Source organism: Marmota flaviventris, chromosome 4, assembly GCF_047511675.1.
Source record: "Marmota flaviventris isolate mMarFla1 chromosome 4, mMarFla1.hap1, whole genome shotgun sequence".
NCBI classification, from domain to species: Eukaryota; Metazoa; Chordata; class Mammalia; order Rodentia; family Sciuridae; genus Marmota; species Marmota flaviventris.
In genome coordinates, this window is record NC_092501.1 from 75,091,013 (window position 1) to 75,112,127 (window position 21,115).

General features: G+C 40.8%; 1 protein-coding gene across 2 annotated transcripts in view; it reads right to left on the reverse strand.

Annotated features, from left to right (window-relative positions):
• Wdfy4 (WDFY family member 4) overlaps window positions 1-21,115 on the reverse strand; it is a 277,867-nt gene that overhangs the window by 154,173 nt on the left and 102,579 nt on the right. Inside the window, exons 25-32 of one of the 2 annotated variants that reach the window (XM_027947941.3) lie at window positions 17,843-17,916; window positions 15,866-16,027; window positions 15,197-15,288; window positions 12,937-13,036; window positions 10,817-11,022; window positions 9,922-10,091; window positions 7,832-7,957; window positions 36-200 (exon numbers count right to left, since the gene is read on the reverse strand). In XM_027947941.3, coding sequence (XP_027803742.3) covers window positions 36-200; window positions 7,832-7,957; window positions 9,922-10,091; window positions 10,817-11,022; window positions 12,937-13,036; window positions 15,197-15,288; window positions 15,866-16,027; window positions 17,843-17,916 — 1,095 coding nt within the window. Of the gene's footprint in view, window positions 1-35; window positions 201-7,831; window positions 7,958-9,921; window positions 10,092-10,816; window positions 11,023-12,936; window positions 13,037-15,120; window positions 15,289-15,865; window positions 16,028-17,842; window positions 17,917-21,115 lie in introns of those variants that run through there. The other variant, XM_034636982.2, reaches the window with a different exon arrangement.

A 21,115-nucleotide genomic window follows, 5' to 3' on the forward strand; every position in this document is an offset into this window, starting at 1 on the left:
TGCTCTCTCTGGTACAGGGCAGCGGCACGCCTTACCTTTTGGGTTCCCAAGGGGAAGGTGACTATGGCCAAGGTCTGGAGAAACTCTTGGGCCCGCCACGCCGGGTCCTGGGAGTAGGTGCGGTGTACCAGGCTGAGGAAGTGCAGCACGGTGACTGGGAATGTCTGTTCCCAGGTGCTATCTTCAGAACCTGTCAAGGGCTGAGGACACAATCCATGAGACACAGTGTAAGGCAGCATGACTGGGGCTGCCTGAGTCAGCCAGAGGAATGGAAATCTCAGGAGAAAACTTCCTTATGGAGGCTCTCCACAAGACATGCTCTTGTAAGTCACCTAAGACTGCAGGTTGGCACTGGGTACTGCATGATAACCAGGGAAGGGTTTACTATGTGTGGACACAGTGCTTAAAACCCATTCCTCTTCTACCCTCTGAGATAGTCTCTGTGTTTACTCTTGTTTTACAGAAGAAAACACAGAGGCCCAGAGAGGTTCCATTGCTTGTCATACAGTGGGTAAGAATCAGAGCCAGGAACTGAACCCAGGAGATTGGTATGAAATTTGCTGCTTTCCCACACAATCCCTAAGTGATTAGATATGGCACACTGTGCTCAAGGGACTTGCCAGTCTTCCCTAGCCCAGTGCTCAAGGGACTGGCCCATCAGAGGTAACCCAGTCTTCCCAGGACCCAGTGCTGATGTTCCCACCTATAGACTCTCACCCTGACTTTCCTGCCAGCCAGGGGGTCTGGAATGGATCATGTTGTACTGAGCTGGTTCCCAGGCACCTGCCAAGGCATCAGTTTTCCCACACATCATGAGCTCTCTCCCTGCTGATCTTGGCAACATGGCCAAACCGCCACCCTGAATCCTGACTGAGCCCTAGTAACCTTCTACAGCTCAACTCCCTTGACAGATTTCCCAGTCACTCTGTCCAGAGACTCAGCTGAGCCCAACCAGGGTATCCAGTTGCTGCCCAAGTTTATTGTCCTGAATGGATAGGATACAGGAAATTTGAAAACTTTTTTCAAATTTGATCAACCCCAACCTCAGTATCATCTGCTGCATGGCCACGTTGACAAGCAGACTGAGTAACACTTAGCCTACTCCTACCAACACTCTAAGTGGCCACCAGGCCCTTCCTTTGAGTCTGGCTACTCAGAGCCAGCCCCTCCCTTGCATGGCTTCCTCACGTCCCTTCCAGCCTGACTCTCAGTCCTGGCCTGGTAAGCTCAAGTTAGAATACCATGTTTGCTTAGTAGCTCCCAAGTGCCTAGACCATGTCTCAAACTGGGAAACTCAATTCTAATTGTAGAAAAAAGACAAGACATGTGGGGTGACTGGAATCACATGTCCAGAATCCAGAGAGGGTTTGGGATAGGCTGGGGCAGGGAGGCAGAGAGAAAGAGTTCTGAAGTCACCTGCATCTGGATCTCTTATAGGTTCTTACAGCACAATATTAAATTTATAGGTGAATATGAGAAATAAAAGGTGTTCAGAGACCTTTCTCTGTAGTTAGTCAATCTGGATGGAACTCTGCCTTTGCCACCTACTAATAAGCATAGCCTTGGACCAGCTTCCTAATCTCCCTAGGCTTTGAGTTCCAAGTCCGGAAAAAGGATTGTGCTATGGCCTATTTCCGAAAGTTATAATGATGAGCAAATGAGGCATTTCAGTGATGCAGCTTATTTTTGCAATGACTAGCACAGGTAGAAGAAGCTAGAAGGTGAGGTCATAAGGAGGATTTGCCCTTTCAAAAGAAGAATTTGGATTTGATCTGCCAAGTGACAGAGACTCCCTTGAAGGTCAAGGCGTGGACATGACCTAGAATCATGATGCTTATGCTGGACACATGTGCCTCCACTGTGCCTGAGCTCTGTGACCTTGCTTGGATGAATTAACCTCCATAACTTCTGTTTCTACACCTCCACAATGGAGACAACACTGTCTCTTCCAAAACACTGTAACATGCCGCAAAATTTCTAAAATCAAAACCTCTAACAATGCAAAAAATTGACAAGGATGTGGAGCAACTAAAACCCTTCCAGAAAAAAGGTGGAGATAATGTAAATTGGTTTTTCCACTTTGAAAAACTATTAGGCATTATTTACTAAAGTAAGTCATGTGTGTAACTGATGACTCACAATTTCACTCCTGGGATACATTTGCAACAGAAAGGAGTACATATGTCCACCAAAAGATAGGTATATAGCATGTTTCCAAGCTGAAACAAGCCAGAATGGTTGTGATTAATTATCACAAGAAAATACTATTCAACAGTGAAAAAAATGAATTACTGATAACATAAGAACATGAGTGAATCCCAAAATGTAATGATGAGTGAAAAAGGCCAGATGCAAAAGAATATGTACTGTCTGATTCCATTTACATCAAGTTCAAGGACAGGCAGTCAAATCTGTGGTTACCACTGGTCAAGGGTGTAATATCAAACAAAATAAAGTTCCAAGAAAAAGTAAAATAAACTGAACTTTTCGAGTTAGTTATTCCCACAATTAGGTTTCTAGTCTTTTTCTCTTCTCCTTCTAGTTTTTGCCTTCTATATTTAGATACTTGTCTGCTGTTCTTGGTAAAAGATACTTTCACGACAGGTATCTTCATTGTACTGAATCCGTGAGTAGCATCATTCTCATTGAATATGTTTGTCATTCCAACACATATAAGAAGGCTGGGTCTTGTTTTTTATCTAGTCTAAATAATATATGAGCTTAACTTTTTATACTTACTGCTATGATGTGAATTTTTGGTCTTACATTTTTACTACTCTTAGCATATTACACATTTTTCTTGTTTTGAATAGCTTATGCAACAAATTTTTTTTTAATTTTTTATTGTTGGCTGTTCAAAACATTACATAGTTCTTGATATATCATATTTCACAATTTGATTCAAGTGGGTTATGAGCTCCCATTTTTACCCCATATACAGATTGCAGAATCACATCAGTTACACATCCATTGATTTACATATTGCCATACTAGTGTCTGTTGTATTCTGCTGCCTTTCCTATCCTCTACTATCCCCCCTCCCCTCCCCTCCCCTCCCCTCTTCTCTCTCTGCCCCCTCTACTGACATTCGTTTGTCCCCCTTGTATTATTTTTCCCCTTCCCCTCACTTCCTCTTGTATGTACTTTTGTATAACTCTGAGGGTCTCCTTCCATTTCCATGCATTTTCCCTTCTCTCTCCCTTTCCCTCCCACCTCTCATCCCTATTTAATGTTAATCTTCTTCTCATGCTCTTCGACCCTACTCTGTTCTTAGTTACTCTCCTTATATCAAAGAAGACATTTGGCATTTGTTTTTTAGGGATTGGCTAGCTTCACTTAGCATAATCTGCTCTAATGCCATCCATTTCCCTGTAAATTCTATGATTTTGTCATTTTTTAATGCAGAGTAATACTCCATTGTGTATAAATGCCACATTTTTTTTATCCATTCATCCATTGAAGGGCATCTAGGTTGGTTCCACAGTCTAGCTATTGTGAATTGTGCTGCTATGAACATCGATGTAGCAGTGTCCCTGTAGCATGCTCTTTTTAGGTCTTTAGGGAATAGACCGAGAAGGGGAATAGCTGGGTCAAATGGTGGCTCCATTCCCAGCTTTCCAAGAAATCTCCATACTGCTTTCCAAATTGGCTGCACCAATTTGCAGTCCCACCAGCAATGTACAAGTGTACCCTTTTCCCCACATCCTCGCCAGCACTTGTTGTTGTTTGACTTCATAATGGCTGCCAATCTAACTGGAGTGAGATGGTATCTTAGGGTGGTTTTGATTTGCATTTCTCTGACTGCTAGAGATGGTGAGCATTTTTTCATGTACTTGTTGATTGATTGTATGTCCTCCTCTGAGAAGTGTCTGTTCAGGTCCTTGGCCCATTTGTTGATTGGGTTGTTTGTTCTCTTATTGTCTAATTTTTTGAGTTCTTTGTATACTCTGGATATTAGGGCTCTATCTGAAGTGTGAGGAGTAAAGATTTGTTCCCAGGATGTAGGCTCTCTATTTACCTCTCTTATTGTATCTTTTGCTGAGAAAAAACTTTTTAGTTTGAGTAAGTCCCATTTGTTGATTCTAGTTATTAACTTTTGTGCTATGGGTGTCCTATTGAGGAATTTGGAGCCCAACCCCACAGTATGTAGATCGTAGCCAACTTTTTCTTCTATCAGACGGCGTGTCTCTGATTTGATATCAAGCTCCTTGATCCATTTTGAATTAACTTTTGTGCATGGCGAGAGAAAGGGATTCAGTTTCATTTTGTTGCATATGGATTTCCAGTTTTCCCAGCACCATTTGTTGAAGATGCTATCCTTCCTCCATTGCATGCTTTTAGCCCCTTTATCAAATATAAGATAGTTGTAGTTTTGTGGATTGGTTTCTGTGTCCTCTATTCTGTACCATTGGTCCACCCGCCTGTTTTGGTACCAGTACCATGCTGTTTTTGTTACTATTGCTCTGTAGTATAGTTTGAAGTCTGGTATCGCTATACCGCCTGATTCACACTTCCTGCTTAGCATTGTTTTTGCTATTCTGGGTCTTTTATTTTTCCATATGAATTTCATGATTGCTTTCTCTATTTCTACAAGAAATGCCGTTGGGATTTTGATTGGCATTGCATTAAACCTATAGAGAACTTTTGGTAATATCGCCATTTTGATGATGTTAGTTCTGCCTATCCATGAACAGGGTATATTTTTCCATCTTCTAAGATCTTCTTCTATTTCTCTCTTTAGGGTTCTGTAGTTTTCATTGTATAAGTCTTTCACCTCTTTTGTTAGGTTGATTCCCAAGTATTTTATTTTTTTTTATGCAACAAATTTTGATTGTTTTATTTTTCATGACATTAACTAATTATGTAGGTGACAGATTCCTTATCTTATAAACAGAAAATAGACATTTTAAGGAACCCCCAAATTAATCGTACATTAGGCCTACAATAGAATGAATACATTTCTCAAAGATGAAAAAAGTACATATCTTATTATCTAACCAGGTCAAAAATAAGACTAGGATAGATTAAAATGAAAAAAAAAAAAAAAGCTTAACCACATGCACATTAGAAAATAGTCATCAAAGGAGTTTTAGAAAACAATAAAACTGGAAAGGCCAAATATAAAAATCTTAGAAATTGAAATTTAAAAAATCAGGAGACTGATAAAGATATACAAAATCTAGTTCTTTAAACCCATAAGACCAGCTCCTGAACAGGAAGGGTGTGGTAAAGAGAAAGTAGGAGGAGCCCTCAAACTAAGAATAAGAAGAGAGAAATAACACATAGAAAACTGAGTTATAAGAGACCTGCTACAGTTTGGACCCCGAATGTCCTCCAAGAATCCATGTGTGTCAAAAGCTTGGTTTCCAGTTTGGTGCTATTTGGAGATGGGTGGAGACTTGAAGAGGTAGAGGACTAGCGGGAGGTCTTTAGGTCATGAGGGGTATGAACTCAAAGGGAATTGTGGGACTTCCGCTCTTCTGCTTCCCCTTTGACCCAGCTTGGCGATCGATTAGCAGTTTTGCTCCATCACACACTCTTGCCATGATGTGCCACCCAGGCCCAAAGCAATGAGGCCAACTAAACTGAAACCTTTAAAACTGTGAGCCAAAATGAACCCATTTTCTCACTTCAGGTACTTGTTTGTTATAGCAATGGAAAGCAACACAATACCATTTGTACAAACTGAGTAAATGGGTAGTTATTTTTAAAGATCAATTAACTAAACTTGGTTAAGAAAACATTTAAAAGACTAAACAAGTCAATAATCAGGGAAAAAATTCAGATACAGCCAGTTTCACAGAAGCATTTAAATAATATATGAATTATAGATAAAACATCTACTTGAATACAAAATAAACAAATTCTTAATATAAAACTAGCATAATATTGATATCAAAACTTCACAAAGATAAAACAAAAAGAAATCATCAGCCTAATATCATTTATAAATATGCATACAGAATCATCAAAATACATTTGCAAAAACAGAATAAGGAAGTACAATTTAAAAAAAACAGAGTAATTGAATGAGAATTCAAAGAATTCTATTGATGTAATTCATCATAGGTAACTGGTTAAAAGAAAAAAGCATAAATCATCTAATAACATGCTAAAAGACCTTTTTAAAAAATTCCTATTTACAAAAAGTACAAAATGTGATCTAGACTGTCTTAGCATAACCACAGACAGGGCAAGAGAGAAGGAAAAAGAAAGAGAAGTTGGCAAAAAATGAAAGAATAAACCAGCAATTTACATGGAAATACATAATGTTAATAAATGTATAAAATGGTTTTAAATTTATTAAAAATAAATGCAAAAAGAACCTAACTATGAAACTATCATCCATTTGCCCATATTGTTGAGACTATGAGGCTGGGCCCAAGTACTTCCATACAAGATATTGAGATGTATATTAAATGGTGGAATACATATATATGTGCAATCTTTCTGAGAAGTGCATCCAATAGAAAATGCATGAAGTGCTCTTTGACCCACTATCCTGCACTTCAGGAGGCCATCAAACAAGAAAGAAAAGATGATTTTTCAAAAAAGTCCATTATAGGTTTTTTTTTATAATAAGCACTTTGAAAATTAACATAAATTTTTATTATAAATAGAGGTGATTCCTATGTTTTCCCACTTTATTGAGATGGAAATATGTTCACAAAAATGTGGGTGGAAGAAAGGCAAAAAGAATTTTTGCGATCTCATCCTCTATAAGGATAGGATGTGACCTTCAAGAAATGTCCAGAGGGATGATCCACTGAAGTTCATAGAGGTCATATCTGGTATATGTCAGGTGATTTTTATTTTCTGCTTTTCTATTTTGTTTAAATGTTAAAGAAGATAATTGTGTATCATTTTACAAAAAGCGATGAAGTTTCTTCACAAAATCAAGCACCCAATTGTGCCCTTGATGTCTGCAGAACAAAGTTGAACCTTTCATGCAAGATCTCACTGATGTGACTACTAATTCCTCCTGTTCACCGGCCACATGTTCTTCTCTCCTCACACTTGCTTCCAGGTCTAAATTAACACCAAAAACCCATGTCTAGTGTATCTCCAAATCAAAGGCTACCTACTCCAGAAGCCTCTGCCATGTCTATAGCTGGTAGCCACCTGCCTTTTCTAAGACAGGTCTTTACCTCACAGGTCATTCTTGGTCACTCCAACTGTCCTGGTAGGGGTGAGTTACTTGGAAGGAGAGGCCCCTCTTCCACTTCAGAAATCTTTCCTTTGACTAAAGGCAGTAAATCTCCCAGGGAAGAAAACCAAATGTTTAAATAAATGAGAAATAAGTGTCTCTTGGCAATCTAACTTACCTCTTCTATTTTATCTTGCTTATTACCAGATGCTATGGTTTTAATATGACCTCTGAAAGTTTGTGTTGGAAACTTAGTCCTTAAATTCCTATGCTAATGGTATTTGGAAGTGAGGCCTTTGGGAAGTCATTAGAATTAAATGAGGTCATAAGGGTAGGACCTACATTATGGCATTAGTGACTTTATAAAAAGAGGAAGAGAGCCCAGAGCTAACACACTTTCTCTGTCTTACCATATGATGCCCTCCACCATGTTATGATACAGCAAGAAAGCCCTCACCAGATGCCAAGAAGATACCAATGCTATGCTCTTGGACTTCACAGCCTCCAAAACTGCGAGCTAAATATCTCTGTTTATTATAAATTATCTGGTATCTGGCATTTTATTATAGCAACAAAGAATGGACTAAGACATCAGCATTTCTGGGAAGCTGCTGAGAAGAGTCAAGATGACCTTTCCAAACTTGCCTTCCCAATAGAACCTCTGGAGTAGATAATGAATCTCACCTGACTCATGGTGGCTTTCAGCATTTCTAGGAGCAGCAGGGCCCCTTCTGTGCACAGTCCATCCCGGAGGACTTCTTGCTGGTGGTGATTCTGCAGGAGCCAATGAAGCATGGCATCTAGGCTGTCCTTAAGAAGAAAGCAAAGGCCATAAGGAGACTTGTGGAAACCAACAGGACCAGCTTTGTAGCCAGTGCTATCATTTCCCAGGAAGTCCTAAGGGAAAAAGCAAAACAGCATAGTAGCAGCCTTAGTGGTTAGCCCATATGGAAAATTCCAGCTCGGTTGATGGTCAATAAGAGAAACACACCCCCAAGAAGGTACTGAAGACCCACTAGCAACTTGTGGCAATTTAGTTCTTTGGGGCTGGGGTGTAGCTCGATGGTAAAACACTTGTCTAGTACACGTGAAGTGCTGGGTTCCATCCCCAGCACCAATAAATAAATAATAAATAAGTAAATAAAATTTCTTCAAAAGCTTAGTTCTTTTGGTTTGACTTCATAAGTGCTCAATGTCTTAATTAATTTTAATACCTTTTAGTAAATTAAATTATATAAGCATAGGAGGAATTCAAAGATTCAGGGGAAAGTACAGTATAGAGGAAACACTTTAGAGTTTAGAATCAAGAGGCCCTGCCTTTTCCTTTTTAATAGCTCAGGAAATCTATTTGGCCTCTTGGCAGTTAAGTTTTCTTCTCTATGAAATGGAAAATCACATTATCTACCCCATGGGATTGTTTAAATATCAAGCAAAATAAAATATGTAAAGTATCTATCATATTTCCTGACACTTAGTAGATGTTTGTTTCCTATAATACATTGTTAGAGAAATAAAAATTCAGGTCTTTCTAAACTTAGCATAGTTATATTCAGAACTTTATCTTGAAGTGTGAGCTACCCTATTAGTGTATATCAAAGATTTAAATCTTGTCAAATATAAGGATATGCAAGAGAAGTGAATTTTTAACTTTCTCTGCCAAGCCATGTCCTTTCCCTATTTCAATTCAGCTCAGTTGATTCTACTTAAGATCAAGAAACAATTTACAAATCTGATATTTGTCAGGTGCCTAGAAAGCTGAGTGTAAAAAAAAAATGGTGGGATCTATCCTTCTGGAGCTGTGTCTAAGAGGTACATGTATTTGGTGCCATCTGAGGAAATACCTGGGGTTCTATGTAGAAGGTAACACCGGAGCTGAGTTCTAGGGGAGGACACTCCCACCAGGCAAGTGATGAGGGAGAAAAGAATCAGTAAGGTCACACAGGTCAGGTGAGCACAAAGCGGCTGGTCTTAATGGGGTGATGATCCAATACAGTCACATCATGAAGAAGGGTAAGTTGGAGTTAGGTTGGAGAGACAAGCTAGGTATCCAAGATGCTAGCTCTAGAGCTCAAACTTGGTCTTGTAGGAATGGAATCCAAGTAATACCTGGACTTGGTGTGAACAAGTGAGAGTATTAATGGTGAGATGGTGTGCACAGTGGGTGTGAACTCCTCTTTGGAAAAACTTGGCCAAGGAGAAACAGGAAAGTGTTAAATAGGGTAACGGTTGCTAAAGGTTGATAATTTAACATACCTATAGTCTGTGAGGAGAGAATCATTAGAAAAGAAGAAACTGAAAGGATGGATAAGAAAGGTAAAGTATGGAATGAGTAGACCAGGGAAGTTAAAGGAAGCCAAAAGCAGCCTTGGGAAACCTCTCCCAGTAACCATGGAGAAAAGTTGGTGAATTGATGAAGAGGTCATAACTAAGTAGGTGGTGGAGATGGGTTGCTGAGGCATGGACGCTCTATCATCAAGTAACTTCCCTGTGTCTGTAAAGAGAAAATTTTTTAAAAAGAGCCTGATGTCATTCATATTTGCTGAGGGGGTGGAGGTGATGGAAGGCAGAGGCTGAGGAAGTCACAGGGCTGATGGTCAGGTATTTGAAAGCTGTCCAGGGGTATGGGATCGCTATAGAAGGAAAGAGATCAAACACAGCTCTAGTTAGTAGAAGTGGAGGGAGGTAAGCATAGAGAGTCTTAGGGAATTGCCTTAACCACTTGGGATCAGAAAACAAAGTGTGTCCCTCTTCCCAGCGGTAATCGAAGAACCTACTTTCGGACAGTCCATCAGCTCTGTAAGTGACGTCTGTAGGAAGAAGGTGGACACAATGAGGTAGACTTCAGGAATATGAACATGCAGGGCCAGAAAGGCAGTCAAGACACGGAACCCAGGAAGCAGGCGGGGGCTCTGGTCAGGTACAGAAGGATGGCTCTTCAGGTTGTCTATTGATCCAGTGGAAAAAACACAAAATCCAGGTTGAGAACAACTGCTCTGGTCATGGTGGGAGTAGACATATAAGGGAGCCCCGGCAGCCCACCATACCATAGAAACACTTGCTAAAATATATGTTAGCATAGATGAGCACAAGAAAGTGCTCAATGATAATTCCTTTTCCTGTTGTTGACATGCTCATTCATTCATTCATTCACTCATTGTGTAGGAAGAAACAAGGAACTTCATATAAAGCAACAAGGATATATTACTGAAAAGTACAAAGGATTACAGACATTCATGAAGCTTACAGTGTAGCGGGCCCTGCAGACATTAAGCAATTGAATACCTAAATAAATATACGCTTCAGAATAGAAATAGCACTATAGAGGAAAATAATAGGAGCAGAGAGAATTAACAGAGGTGCCAATTCAGGTGGGACCCTTCTTCTCCTGGAGGAAGTGGCATTTAAATCCACATCTGCTAGAAGAGGCCAGGAAGCAGTGTGTGAAGTTCCCAGTGAGTAAACAGAGTAGGAGCCTTTAAGAAAAGGAAAACAGCCACCAGAGACTGAAGAGCAATGAGGCTGTGGAGAGATCCTGCAAGAAAGAGCAAGAGGCTGGGGCTGATCAAGTACATGGAGCTGCAAAGATCCCAACTGGAGAAGGGTCGGCATGGTCCTCACTCACACCCTAGGATGAGATGACCCTCTTGCTAGAGACAGCCATATGCTCACCCATCACAATGTTCATGCCCTCGGTGCTTCGTTCCACCCAGGATCCTACAGGAAGCCCATCTTTGAATCGCCCACGGAGGGAGGGGTTTGACAAAAAGTGCAGCAGCAGCTTCAATGCCAGCACAGTAGTACTGGCATGCAGGTGGCCCTGCAGGAGCAGCAGGAACCAGTCGGGTCCCAGGTTCAGAAACATCTCTTCCTTTGACCTGGGGGTGGGGCATGGAGGTCAGTAAATACAACCTTTCTGTTCACAAGCAAATGACATGATTATAAAAGAGAAATAAAGTCCAGCCTCATGAGTCCTTGAGGAAAGGTAAGTTAAAGGTTAGTGTTTGACTATCACTTGATGAAGTGCATATTACATTTTAAAAGAATGTAAAATAAAGTGTTGGCAAGATTATTGCACTGTTGATGAATTTGTCTACTAATGGCTGTGACCTAATTCATTCAACTCTGTTTAAAGCAATTGGTAACTACGTATCAATAGATACATGCCCCCTTAATATTCTTACTTCACTATTTACACAGTGTAGAAATAGCCATCCACATCATTTAATTACCATCAATATAGTCATGTAAAAAACATAATGTTTATTTACCTTCTTTTTAAAAGACACCTGTCAAAACTCATCTAAATGGAAAAGTCCAATTATTTATACATCTTTACCATTTTAGGCCAAAAAAGGCATGATGACCCATCATTTTAAAAAAATTAATTTTGAAATGATGAGTCTGGAGAATGTTGACTTGCAGAGGGTATCAAGAAGGAACGAAATTGCAGGAGTGAGTGGTCATTCCAGCAAGGATGATTGACTCAGCAAAGAACTGGCCTTCTGGGAACCAGAAGCTGGGTTGTGCTCTCACCAGGAGTTGCTAGATGAGGCCTTGTGAGGGTGTGGCTGGTATGCACTGGAGTGAGCACTGGACTAGGAGTGAAGAAAGTGTTTGCCCCTGTTGTTTACTAACTGGATGACTTTGGCAGAGCACTTGATGTGTGCTCTGGTCATTTTAATCAGTGATGACGATGATGGTAGTGGTGGTAATGAAGGCAATAGAGATGAAGATCATGATGGTGATGGTGGGATGATGGTATTGATGATGGTGGTGGTGATGGTAACAGTTAGCTTGTACAGTATTTACAGTATCTCATGTATCGTTCTCAGGGATACCCATCTATTTTTATTCTCATACAGATGAGCAGAGAAAGGCACACAGGCCTTATGAAAATCTCCCTGTGATTCCAACTCAGAAGGTCCAAATGCCAAAGTCCAGGTGCTCAACTATACAATATCCCCTTTCAAAAAGATGGAAAAGGAAAGAGCCAACTAGCTCCTCTCCAAGGCATCTTCCAATTTTATCATGTTTTGATTTTAGAAATGTAAAGGCTGGTAAATTTTTAACCACTATTTGCAAGGTTGTTTTACAGATGGGTACGTCTCCACCTCCAATCCCAAATACACATACTCACTAAAGAGGAAGAGCAAGGAACTGGGCACACTTGCTCAATGTTGCATCCTGGGAGCCAAGAAGAGTGTCATGCATACAGCAGGAACTTAACAAATAGGTGTTGCATGAACGACTCCAGGATTGCAGGCCAGCAGTGGGGAGAGTTAATAGAATCAGCTTTATCATTACACATTATTTTGAAAGTTAATTGAAGGCAGATACTTCTTTTTTCCAAGTTGGAAAAAAAAAAAACTAAAGCAACTAACAGTAAATAGCAGAAGAATCTGGCAAGCTTTCTCCTTGATAGATGTTATTTAGGCTAACCATTTCTCCATTCTGTTGTCTGCCAAGTACAGGACATCAAAGTCGGCAATTGTCACAACTGCCAAAACAATAACAATTACATGATAGCAATGGTGACAAAAGGAGTTTATTGAAATTATACCAAATCTGTTTCTAGTTACTCATGCCCATTGAACATTTGCATCAGAATATCTCAGGGCAAGGTCTGGTTTATTGGGTGGAGAGAATATAATTTTCTTTCTGACTAGTGCAGAAAACACATAGCAGAAAACAGACTCAGAGATGCTAAACTTTTCATTAAGAAAAGGTTTTAATACTGCACCCTGTATGAGGCAACCTTCTGCCAAATTGCTCTTCCTGGAGCTACTTACTCAGAGGACAGATGAAGTTGGGGGGAAGATATTACACTGAGCAGCATCTCCAGCAACTGGTTTCGGAGCCAGATTGTCTTTCCAGATGTTTGGCTTCCAGCTACAAAAAAAAAAAAAAAAGAAAAAAAAAAGAGAGAATTCAGATTTGAGAGAAAACGGATGTAAAGAGACATAATATTTGCTGCAGCAAGCAATCATATTCATCAAATGCTTAGTTTACCCAGGAATTGGTGCACGGATGGGACTCAAAATTTTGGCATTCAAATCTAAACTTAAATGTAATGCTTATAAAGAATTTCAGGAAATGTTCCTAGAGTTCCCTTTAACTAGAGATATCTTTAATGCTGCCTATTCTCAAAAGAAAAAAAAAATCCTAAAAATGATAAGATAATATTTATCTTTCAGTAGAACTGTTTTTTGGTGTATCATAAGCTACAACATTTCTTGAGCTCCTACTATGTGCTGGTATTGTGGGAGTCACTGGGAATGAAGTGGTCAAGACTATGATCTTTGTTCCCTTGATTTCTGCTTTCGATTCACTTCCAGGCTATTTCTTTGCACTTCTATGTTATACTAAAACTAGAAAATGAACCATAGCAGAGGTACATAGATTCAGTGAAAGAAGTAACTTGATTTCTCAAGTGTCACTATTGTTAATCCAAAGAACAGGTAAACAATATTTAATGTGATTGATTCAAGTTTCAGAATGAAGTTCATAGAAAAAGGGAATTGAAACAAGTAAGCCCACTCTTGGCCCATTATCTATTCCTTCATTCCCTACCTGCCAATAACTTATTATACTACAACCATGCACAGAGATAGGACTGATGAAACAGCTTGGAGGAGCAGAATCAGATGTCTCTCTATTTGGATGCTGGCCCCATCTCTGATTAAGTTCCTAATTTCATTAGGCCTCAGCTTCTTCCTCTGCAAAATGGGAATATAGTTCCCATTTTTGAGGCTTATTTTAAGGATAAAAGGTAATATAATTTATATAAATTGAGTAAAGATGTCCCAGAGAATCTTTTACAATGATTAAACTGTCTGAAATTTGCCCTGGCCAATAGAGTGACCACTGACCTTGTGTGATGACTGAATACTTGAAATGTGGCTAGAGTGAGGAACTGAGTTTTTTTTTTTTTATATAATTTTTTTTTTTTAATATTTATTTTTTAGTTCTCGGCGGACACAACATCTTTGTTTGTATGTGGTGCTGAGGATCGAACCCGGGCCGCACGCATGCCAGGCAAGCGCGCTACCGCTTGAGCCCCATCTCCAGCCCCGGAACTGAGTTTTTAATTGCATTTAATCTAATTGATTTAAAATTAAATTTAAATGGGCCAGATGCAGTGGCACATGCCTATAATCCCAGCATTTTAGGAGGCTGAGGCAGGAGAATCATGAGTTTAAAGCCAGACTCAGCAAAAGTGAAGCGATAAGCAACTCCGTGAGATCCTGTCTCTAAATAAAATACAAAACAGGGCTGGGGATGTGGCTTAGTGGTCCAGTGCCCCTGAGTTCAATTCCCAATACCCTCTCCCAGAATTTTTTTAATGGATAAATATGGTTAGAGGCTCCAATCTGGGATAGCCCAGATCTCGAGGGCCTGGGACAAAGCAGTTGTCACATCACCCTGGCAAAGGGAACAAGACAGGGCTGCTGTTCTGTATCTAGGGAGAGAGAGGGACTCAAAGAAAGAAATAACAAATTTGTGCATTTCAAGAACCCCAAAGGGTTTCTGAAGCACAGGGTGGGTGGCTTAATCTGGCCTGCTGGGACTGGGGGACAGCTCACCCAGTGGGGGAGGTTGCAGGGAGGAGTGGGCAGGACGTGGCATTTCTGGAGGAAAAAAGCATATCCAAAGCAAGGACAGAGGCCACACCCACACATGCTGGGATCTGCAAGCACTGAAGTTGAGATTTATCAGGGCACTGGGGTTGGAGGTGATTCAACCAGGAAGGGAGGCCAGAGCACCAAGGATCCCATGTTTTGGTCTATAGGAACCTAACTATCCTGAAGCCCTCAGATGCCACTCCAGGGTTTGAAGCAGGAAGATAGGAATTGATTCGGTGGTCCTAATCATTAAACTCTGGCCTCCCGAGCCACTGCTTTGTAATCACTGCCCAGCTGCAGATACTTTCCCCTTCCTTTCCCTCAGCCCCTCCCTCTGAAAAATGACCTCACAATGTGTGCCTCTGGAGGCGTTGTGAAGGTTATCCTGCTGCCTTCAGACAAAGACATCTGGAAAAGGTCCTCTCACCAGGCATGGAAAGTTCCTGGGCTCCATCCACGCAGATCTGCCTCTCATTCACTGATGAAGGCTTGAGGGTGTACACGATAAACAGCCCAATCCTTTATGCAACAGTGAAAAAGGACAAGCTCAACAGGGGCTCAGTGCATGTATCCTAATCTCACATTAGTGTTTCCTAAGTGATCCACCCAAGGACCGAGGGAGGGTTTGAGGGGAATTGTGATATTCTATGATCAATACAATATTTCCAAAGACTTCTAGAATTTGTCGGGATTCTTCGGAGATGTTAACCCTGATTCCTCTAGATCAATATATCAGATAGGCAGCAGGAAAGAGAAGGCTGAGTGTGGTACCAGCGGGGACCATCCTCTGGGAATTCTGCAGGAGGCAGACATTGGCCATCAGCTGCTAAGGATGGCTGTGCTTATGGAAATTCTTGAGCAGAGCAGGGGCATTTGAACACCAGGGGGCAGAAGACAGATAGCCCTGCTGAGGACACCTGCCTCTCACCCTAAATCAAGAAAGCCCTCCTCTTCTCCTAACTCTCAGCCTCAAACAGAAACCTCTAGAAGGTTCCAAGTGAGATTGAGTTGAGTATGATGAGACAGAGGGGTCTATATTCCCTTGTAAAATAGTACGGGGCCCTGCCCTTCACCTCGGGGAAGCTTGGCCAGGTACCTGAGCACATCACAGATGCTGAAGTGGCTCTTCAGCTGACAGTCCAGAATGGCAATGATGGTGGGGATCTTGGAAGGGGCAAGGCGAGGCTCATTGAAAAGAAAGACAAGCTGAGGTATAAGCTGTGCCTGGTGAGCAACTTCAGCATTCCTGGGTCCTTCCCTGGTGAGCCCAGGAGAGAGGCAATAAAAGCTTTTACTGTAATGAACCAAATTTGCTGTGTTTCTGCTAAAAAGATTTTCCAAACTAGGCTTGTTCCATGGCCCTCTGACTCCCATGCTCTCTTGGCAACTTGTCAAAATGCCATCAGACACCCATCCAATATGTGTCTGCCAAGTGCCAGAGTTGCTGGGGCATGTGCCTCCCATCCTCCTACCGCACACTCCCACCCCTGGAAACCGCCTTCAAAGACAAACCCCAATTATTGACTTTTAAATTCCAAGCCTCAGGGAAAACTAATGCTACCCTCAGAAAACTCAGAACAAAGACAGCAGACATAAATGTGACTGAGGAGCACTTCCCAACAACCAGGAGCACAGGGCCCTTCGCAGCCTGTCTGGGTGTGTGATCTTCCTGCCCACCCCAAACCACAAAGTAGATAAACATGCCACAGAGAGTCAAAGGCAAGAAAGACAGAATTCAAGTATCCATATCCCCCTCCTTAGGATAATCACAGAGCCAATTTCCAGTAAATTCTACTCCCCCAAAGAAATAGCTTTCAGGGTAAATGTTTGATTCTAAGAAAACAACAGGTGTAGGTACAGAAAATGAGAAATGGGGGGCGGGGGTGTGAATTCTGGTGGATTTCTCCTCTTAAACTTTCTTTTTGATATTAACATGCTAAATTCTGCCAAGCTCCACATTCCTAAGACACAGGGGGAATCATTTCTGTGTGATTGACACGTACGGGCTGGACAGGAATAATGTGCATCCCTCCACCTGTGAGCTCTAGCTACTTTCTCTTCTTTTCCTGTCACTGCCGGAGCAGCCTGCCTTTCCATATTCCTTCTCCACAGAATTGTGTCTTATTCTTTTCTAAACTTCCAGCAGTAAGAATGGGGTATGAAATGTAGTGGGTTTATAATAGTTATTCAATAATAATGAGTCCAAGAGAAAATATGTTTTAAAATGCATTAAAAACACTAAAGGTGCTGATGGTCACTAAGGTGGTCTGGCCATGAGGAATTAGAGGGGTTGATAGGCTGGCTTTGGTGTCTCCCTTCTCCCTTATTCTGGTCAAAGCCCTGGTGAGCAGTAGACAGATAGATGCTAGTTTTAACTCTAACTTTGGAACTACTTCTTTCTAACCCCTTTTCTCTAACTCCTTCCCATCTGTGCTCTGAGCCAAGCCATGGGACCCAAGTTGGTCCAATGAGACCAGATATGCTCTATGAAGCTGCCTAGCAGCCACCTGGTTGCCAAAGAGAAGGCCTGCAGAAATAAGCCAGCTCAGAGGGAAGCATAGGCAGAGTGGGAGACAGAGCTCAGATGAAATCATGGGGGTTCCACCCAGCCTAGGTTCCAACTACCCTTTTTATTATATAAGCCAATGAATTCCTTCTTCAACTGCTTTTATTTCCCCCTTCCTTCTCTCCTTGCTCTTTTCCCCCTTCCTTCCTCCTTTGGTTTGGGTTGTATTTCTGCCACTTGCAACCAAAAAAAAAAAATCCTAATTCAAAAATTGACTTGAAGATGTCAGAGGGAGAATGGGCTGATGCAAAATGAGGAATGAAAGTGTTTTCCTTTGCTGGCCACACTTGTTAAACCCTAGTTAGGTGCTAGCCCCTGAGGCTACAGAAACTTCTGAGGCCCCAGAATTTCCTCTCCTGAGACCTGTCAGAGGAGAAAGATCTGTTCTACATACATGATCTGCTGGGAAGGAATCTAATCATCCTGCCTTCTAGTACTCCCACTAGTCATCCTGCCCTGACATTAAGATGTTAGTTTTAACTCTGAAACTGCCAGAAACCAGCATACCTTGGTGATTGAAGAATTTCCACAAGATGAGAAAAGAGGGCAAGTTCCAAGTTGTCTGCAGTATTCATCCAGAGCTGTAAGGCAAAACAAATGCATGCTACAACCAAAGAGCATGTGATAGAGGGTTTGCAGACAGGTGCTGGGCTTGTTATCTCTTCACTTGGAATCACCAATGGGATTTACTAGCTGTATGATCAGACAGGTCTCCTGGTACCTAGAAGGTAGGAAATGCCTCCCTACCACTGGAGGAAAGCTTAAAAATACATTCATCTCCTCCCCTTCTCTAATGCTGCCTGGTGCTTCATGTGAGTTTAGATTGCAACCAAGGACACCTATCTCCTATGTCTGCCCAGTCATGGGCCACAACCAATGAGACCACATACTAGATGCATCTTGACTACACTAAATTTTGCAAGGCAAATTATGGAGTTCCCACTTTACAGATGAGAAAATAGATTAAGACAGGCCAGCTGAGTGACAGGTTCCACTCACCACCAGCAAGTGGTAGGAGTGGAATTAGAAGCCAGATTTTGCCTTTAAGGTTTTACATTATATGAAATAAGCCACACTGAACTTGGGTATGCAACACTATCTTCAGCACCCTCATCAATAAAATCTGAAGTCCAAACCAGAGACAGCACAAGAGAATTATGAGTGACACATATGTCAAATGCACAGAGATTCTGAGGATGAGGTTTATCATTCAGATTGTCTTCAATCATAGAAAAAAAAATGGAGCTGATTACTCTCCCTCTTTGGAAGAATTGATAGTGTGCCTTTATATTTCATTTTGACGTCCTTTTAGAGAGCTTCACTATTTTTCATCTTTAAATGCTGACAATTCCAGTATTAGGCCCAGCATATAGAAGGTTCATACATGGAGCTCTAAGAATACATCCAAGAGCATTATAAAAAGCTCACACTTACAAATGATACCATTAGCTCAAGGCAAGAGATGCCATAAAAGTCCTAAAACACCATTATAGCAGTTGCCTTTTACCCACAAGGAGATACATTCCAAGACATTCCATGGATGCCTGAAATTGCTGAGAATATATATAATGTTTAATTTATAAATCAGGCATAATAGATTAACAATAATAACTAATAGTAAAATGAGATAATTATCCTAATATGCTATTAATAAAATTATTTAAAACTTATGAATTCTTTATTTATGGAATTTTCCATTTAATATTTTTGGGCCTGGGTTTACCATGGGTAATTGAAACTATCTAAAGCAAAACTGCAGATAAAGAGGAACCCCTGCATCTTCATTTATAGAGGAAAATGAGGTACAGAGACACTAAGTCACCCTTAGTCTCTGGTTGACAAAGACTGGTTTCAAAGCCTGCTCCTTCTGATCAGGAGCTTATTCTCTTGCCGCTGCACTGGGGTCCCTGTAGGCAGACAGTGACCCATAGGGTTGAAAATCAACATTTTGAAGTCAGGCAAGTGCCCATGGTTCTGTCCTCTTACTGAAGAGAAATGCAAAAGAGCTCCAATGGATACAAGTTTATCAGGAGGTCTGCAAATGCAGGGACCATCCCTCTCCAATCCCCAGAACCCAGTATCACACATGACACATACTGGGCACTTAATAATAACCCATCCAATTTAAAAAAAAACAAAAGCAAAATTAAACAACATAAAATATGTACATTGCTCTTAAGCCAAAAGCAGTCTGACAGAATTCTAACCCTCATAAGCACAGTCACTGTCCAAATGTTCCCAGAGATATGACAAATGCTTTTGGGGATGGCTTATAGGGGTACAGATGAGGCAGCCAAGTATGGTACCCCAACATACACATGTGCAGGACTCTAAGAACCCTGAATACTTGGAATATTTATTCACGAAATTGGTCTTTCAGCAAACAGTATGTCATCCTCAGTGTTGGGAGCTGCAGAACTTAGAAAGACATGAACCTGTGATATTCACTAATGCTGGCCCCTTTATCCTTCCTATAGAAGTTTCCAGTCCTCCACTTCACTTCCAGCCCTTAGAACAATAATAACACATTCCAAGGTTGCTTGGCTCTTCTAGAAGTCATTGTACACAATACTAAATGTCTGAGTTTGGGGAAACAAGGATAATTAAAATTTTGGTTGTTGCCTATGTCACATAACCTCTACTAAGGATTGCATTGAGATATTGAATTAGACCTGTTTGAATATCAAATAGATAATGTGTCAGATTTTGCTCTCCCCAATCCCTGAGACCATCTCACTCTCAGAACTCTCAGAAATTAGTTGATCTGTCCCTTCTTTAAGAAACCAGAATATAGGACTTGAATATCCTCAATTTCCTGTCCCTCCTCACTTAACAACTTCCTGTCCTTCCCTGCCTCTCAACTTCCTGTCCCTCCTTGCTTCTCAATTTCTTGTTCTTCCCCTTCTACACACAGGTCACCATAGATCTCACAGAGGAGTGAGATCTCCAACGCTCCTCCCTCTTCTTTAAGGACTTGTTCTACCAACAATTTCTTCTCCTGCTAGTGTTTTAACTGCCCCCTTTGCTGCCTCTTCACTCTAAGTTACATTCAGACTTAATGTCTTTCCATCTTAGTTCAAAATTAAGGAAAAACGTAAAGGAAAGAAAAGAGGGGCATGAAATTCCATCAAAATAGAGGAAATATCAGTGGAGTAGAGGAAGGGGATTGAGGGTGAGTGAGGAGGTACAGGAGAAGGGAAGAACAGTGGAATGGAGCTGACCTAACTTTCCTATGTACATATATAAACATACCACAGCAAATCTCACCATCATGTACATCCACAAAGCACTAATTAAAAAAAAAAAGAATCTGTGAGTATAAAGCAGAAAGATCAATAGAGAGAAGGGAACAGGGGGAGGAAGGAGAGCAGAGAAAGGAGTGGGGACTGAATTGAAGCAAATCATATTCATGCTTTTATAATTATGTCAAATGAATTTATATAAAATAAATAGTATGTGTAACCAAAAGGAATAAAACAAAAACATAAAAACAAAGGCTGAAACTCCCTCCCCTTTATTTTCTAATATCATATTCATGATTTTTGTAGCTATGATTAATTTAGCATGTACTTTTTCCCATTTCTGTACCATCCTTTTCATTGTTGTTGTTCTGATATTAAGATTAACCTATGAAATGGATTCAGAGTATAATCTGTTCTGTTTCCAGAATGGCTATTACCTGAGTGGTGAAATTTCCCTACAAGATCCCTGGGCCTGGAGTTTCCTTTGGATGTGATGTGTGAATATTTAAACCAGTGATTCCATTTATTTGATGATTAT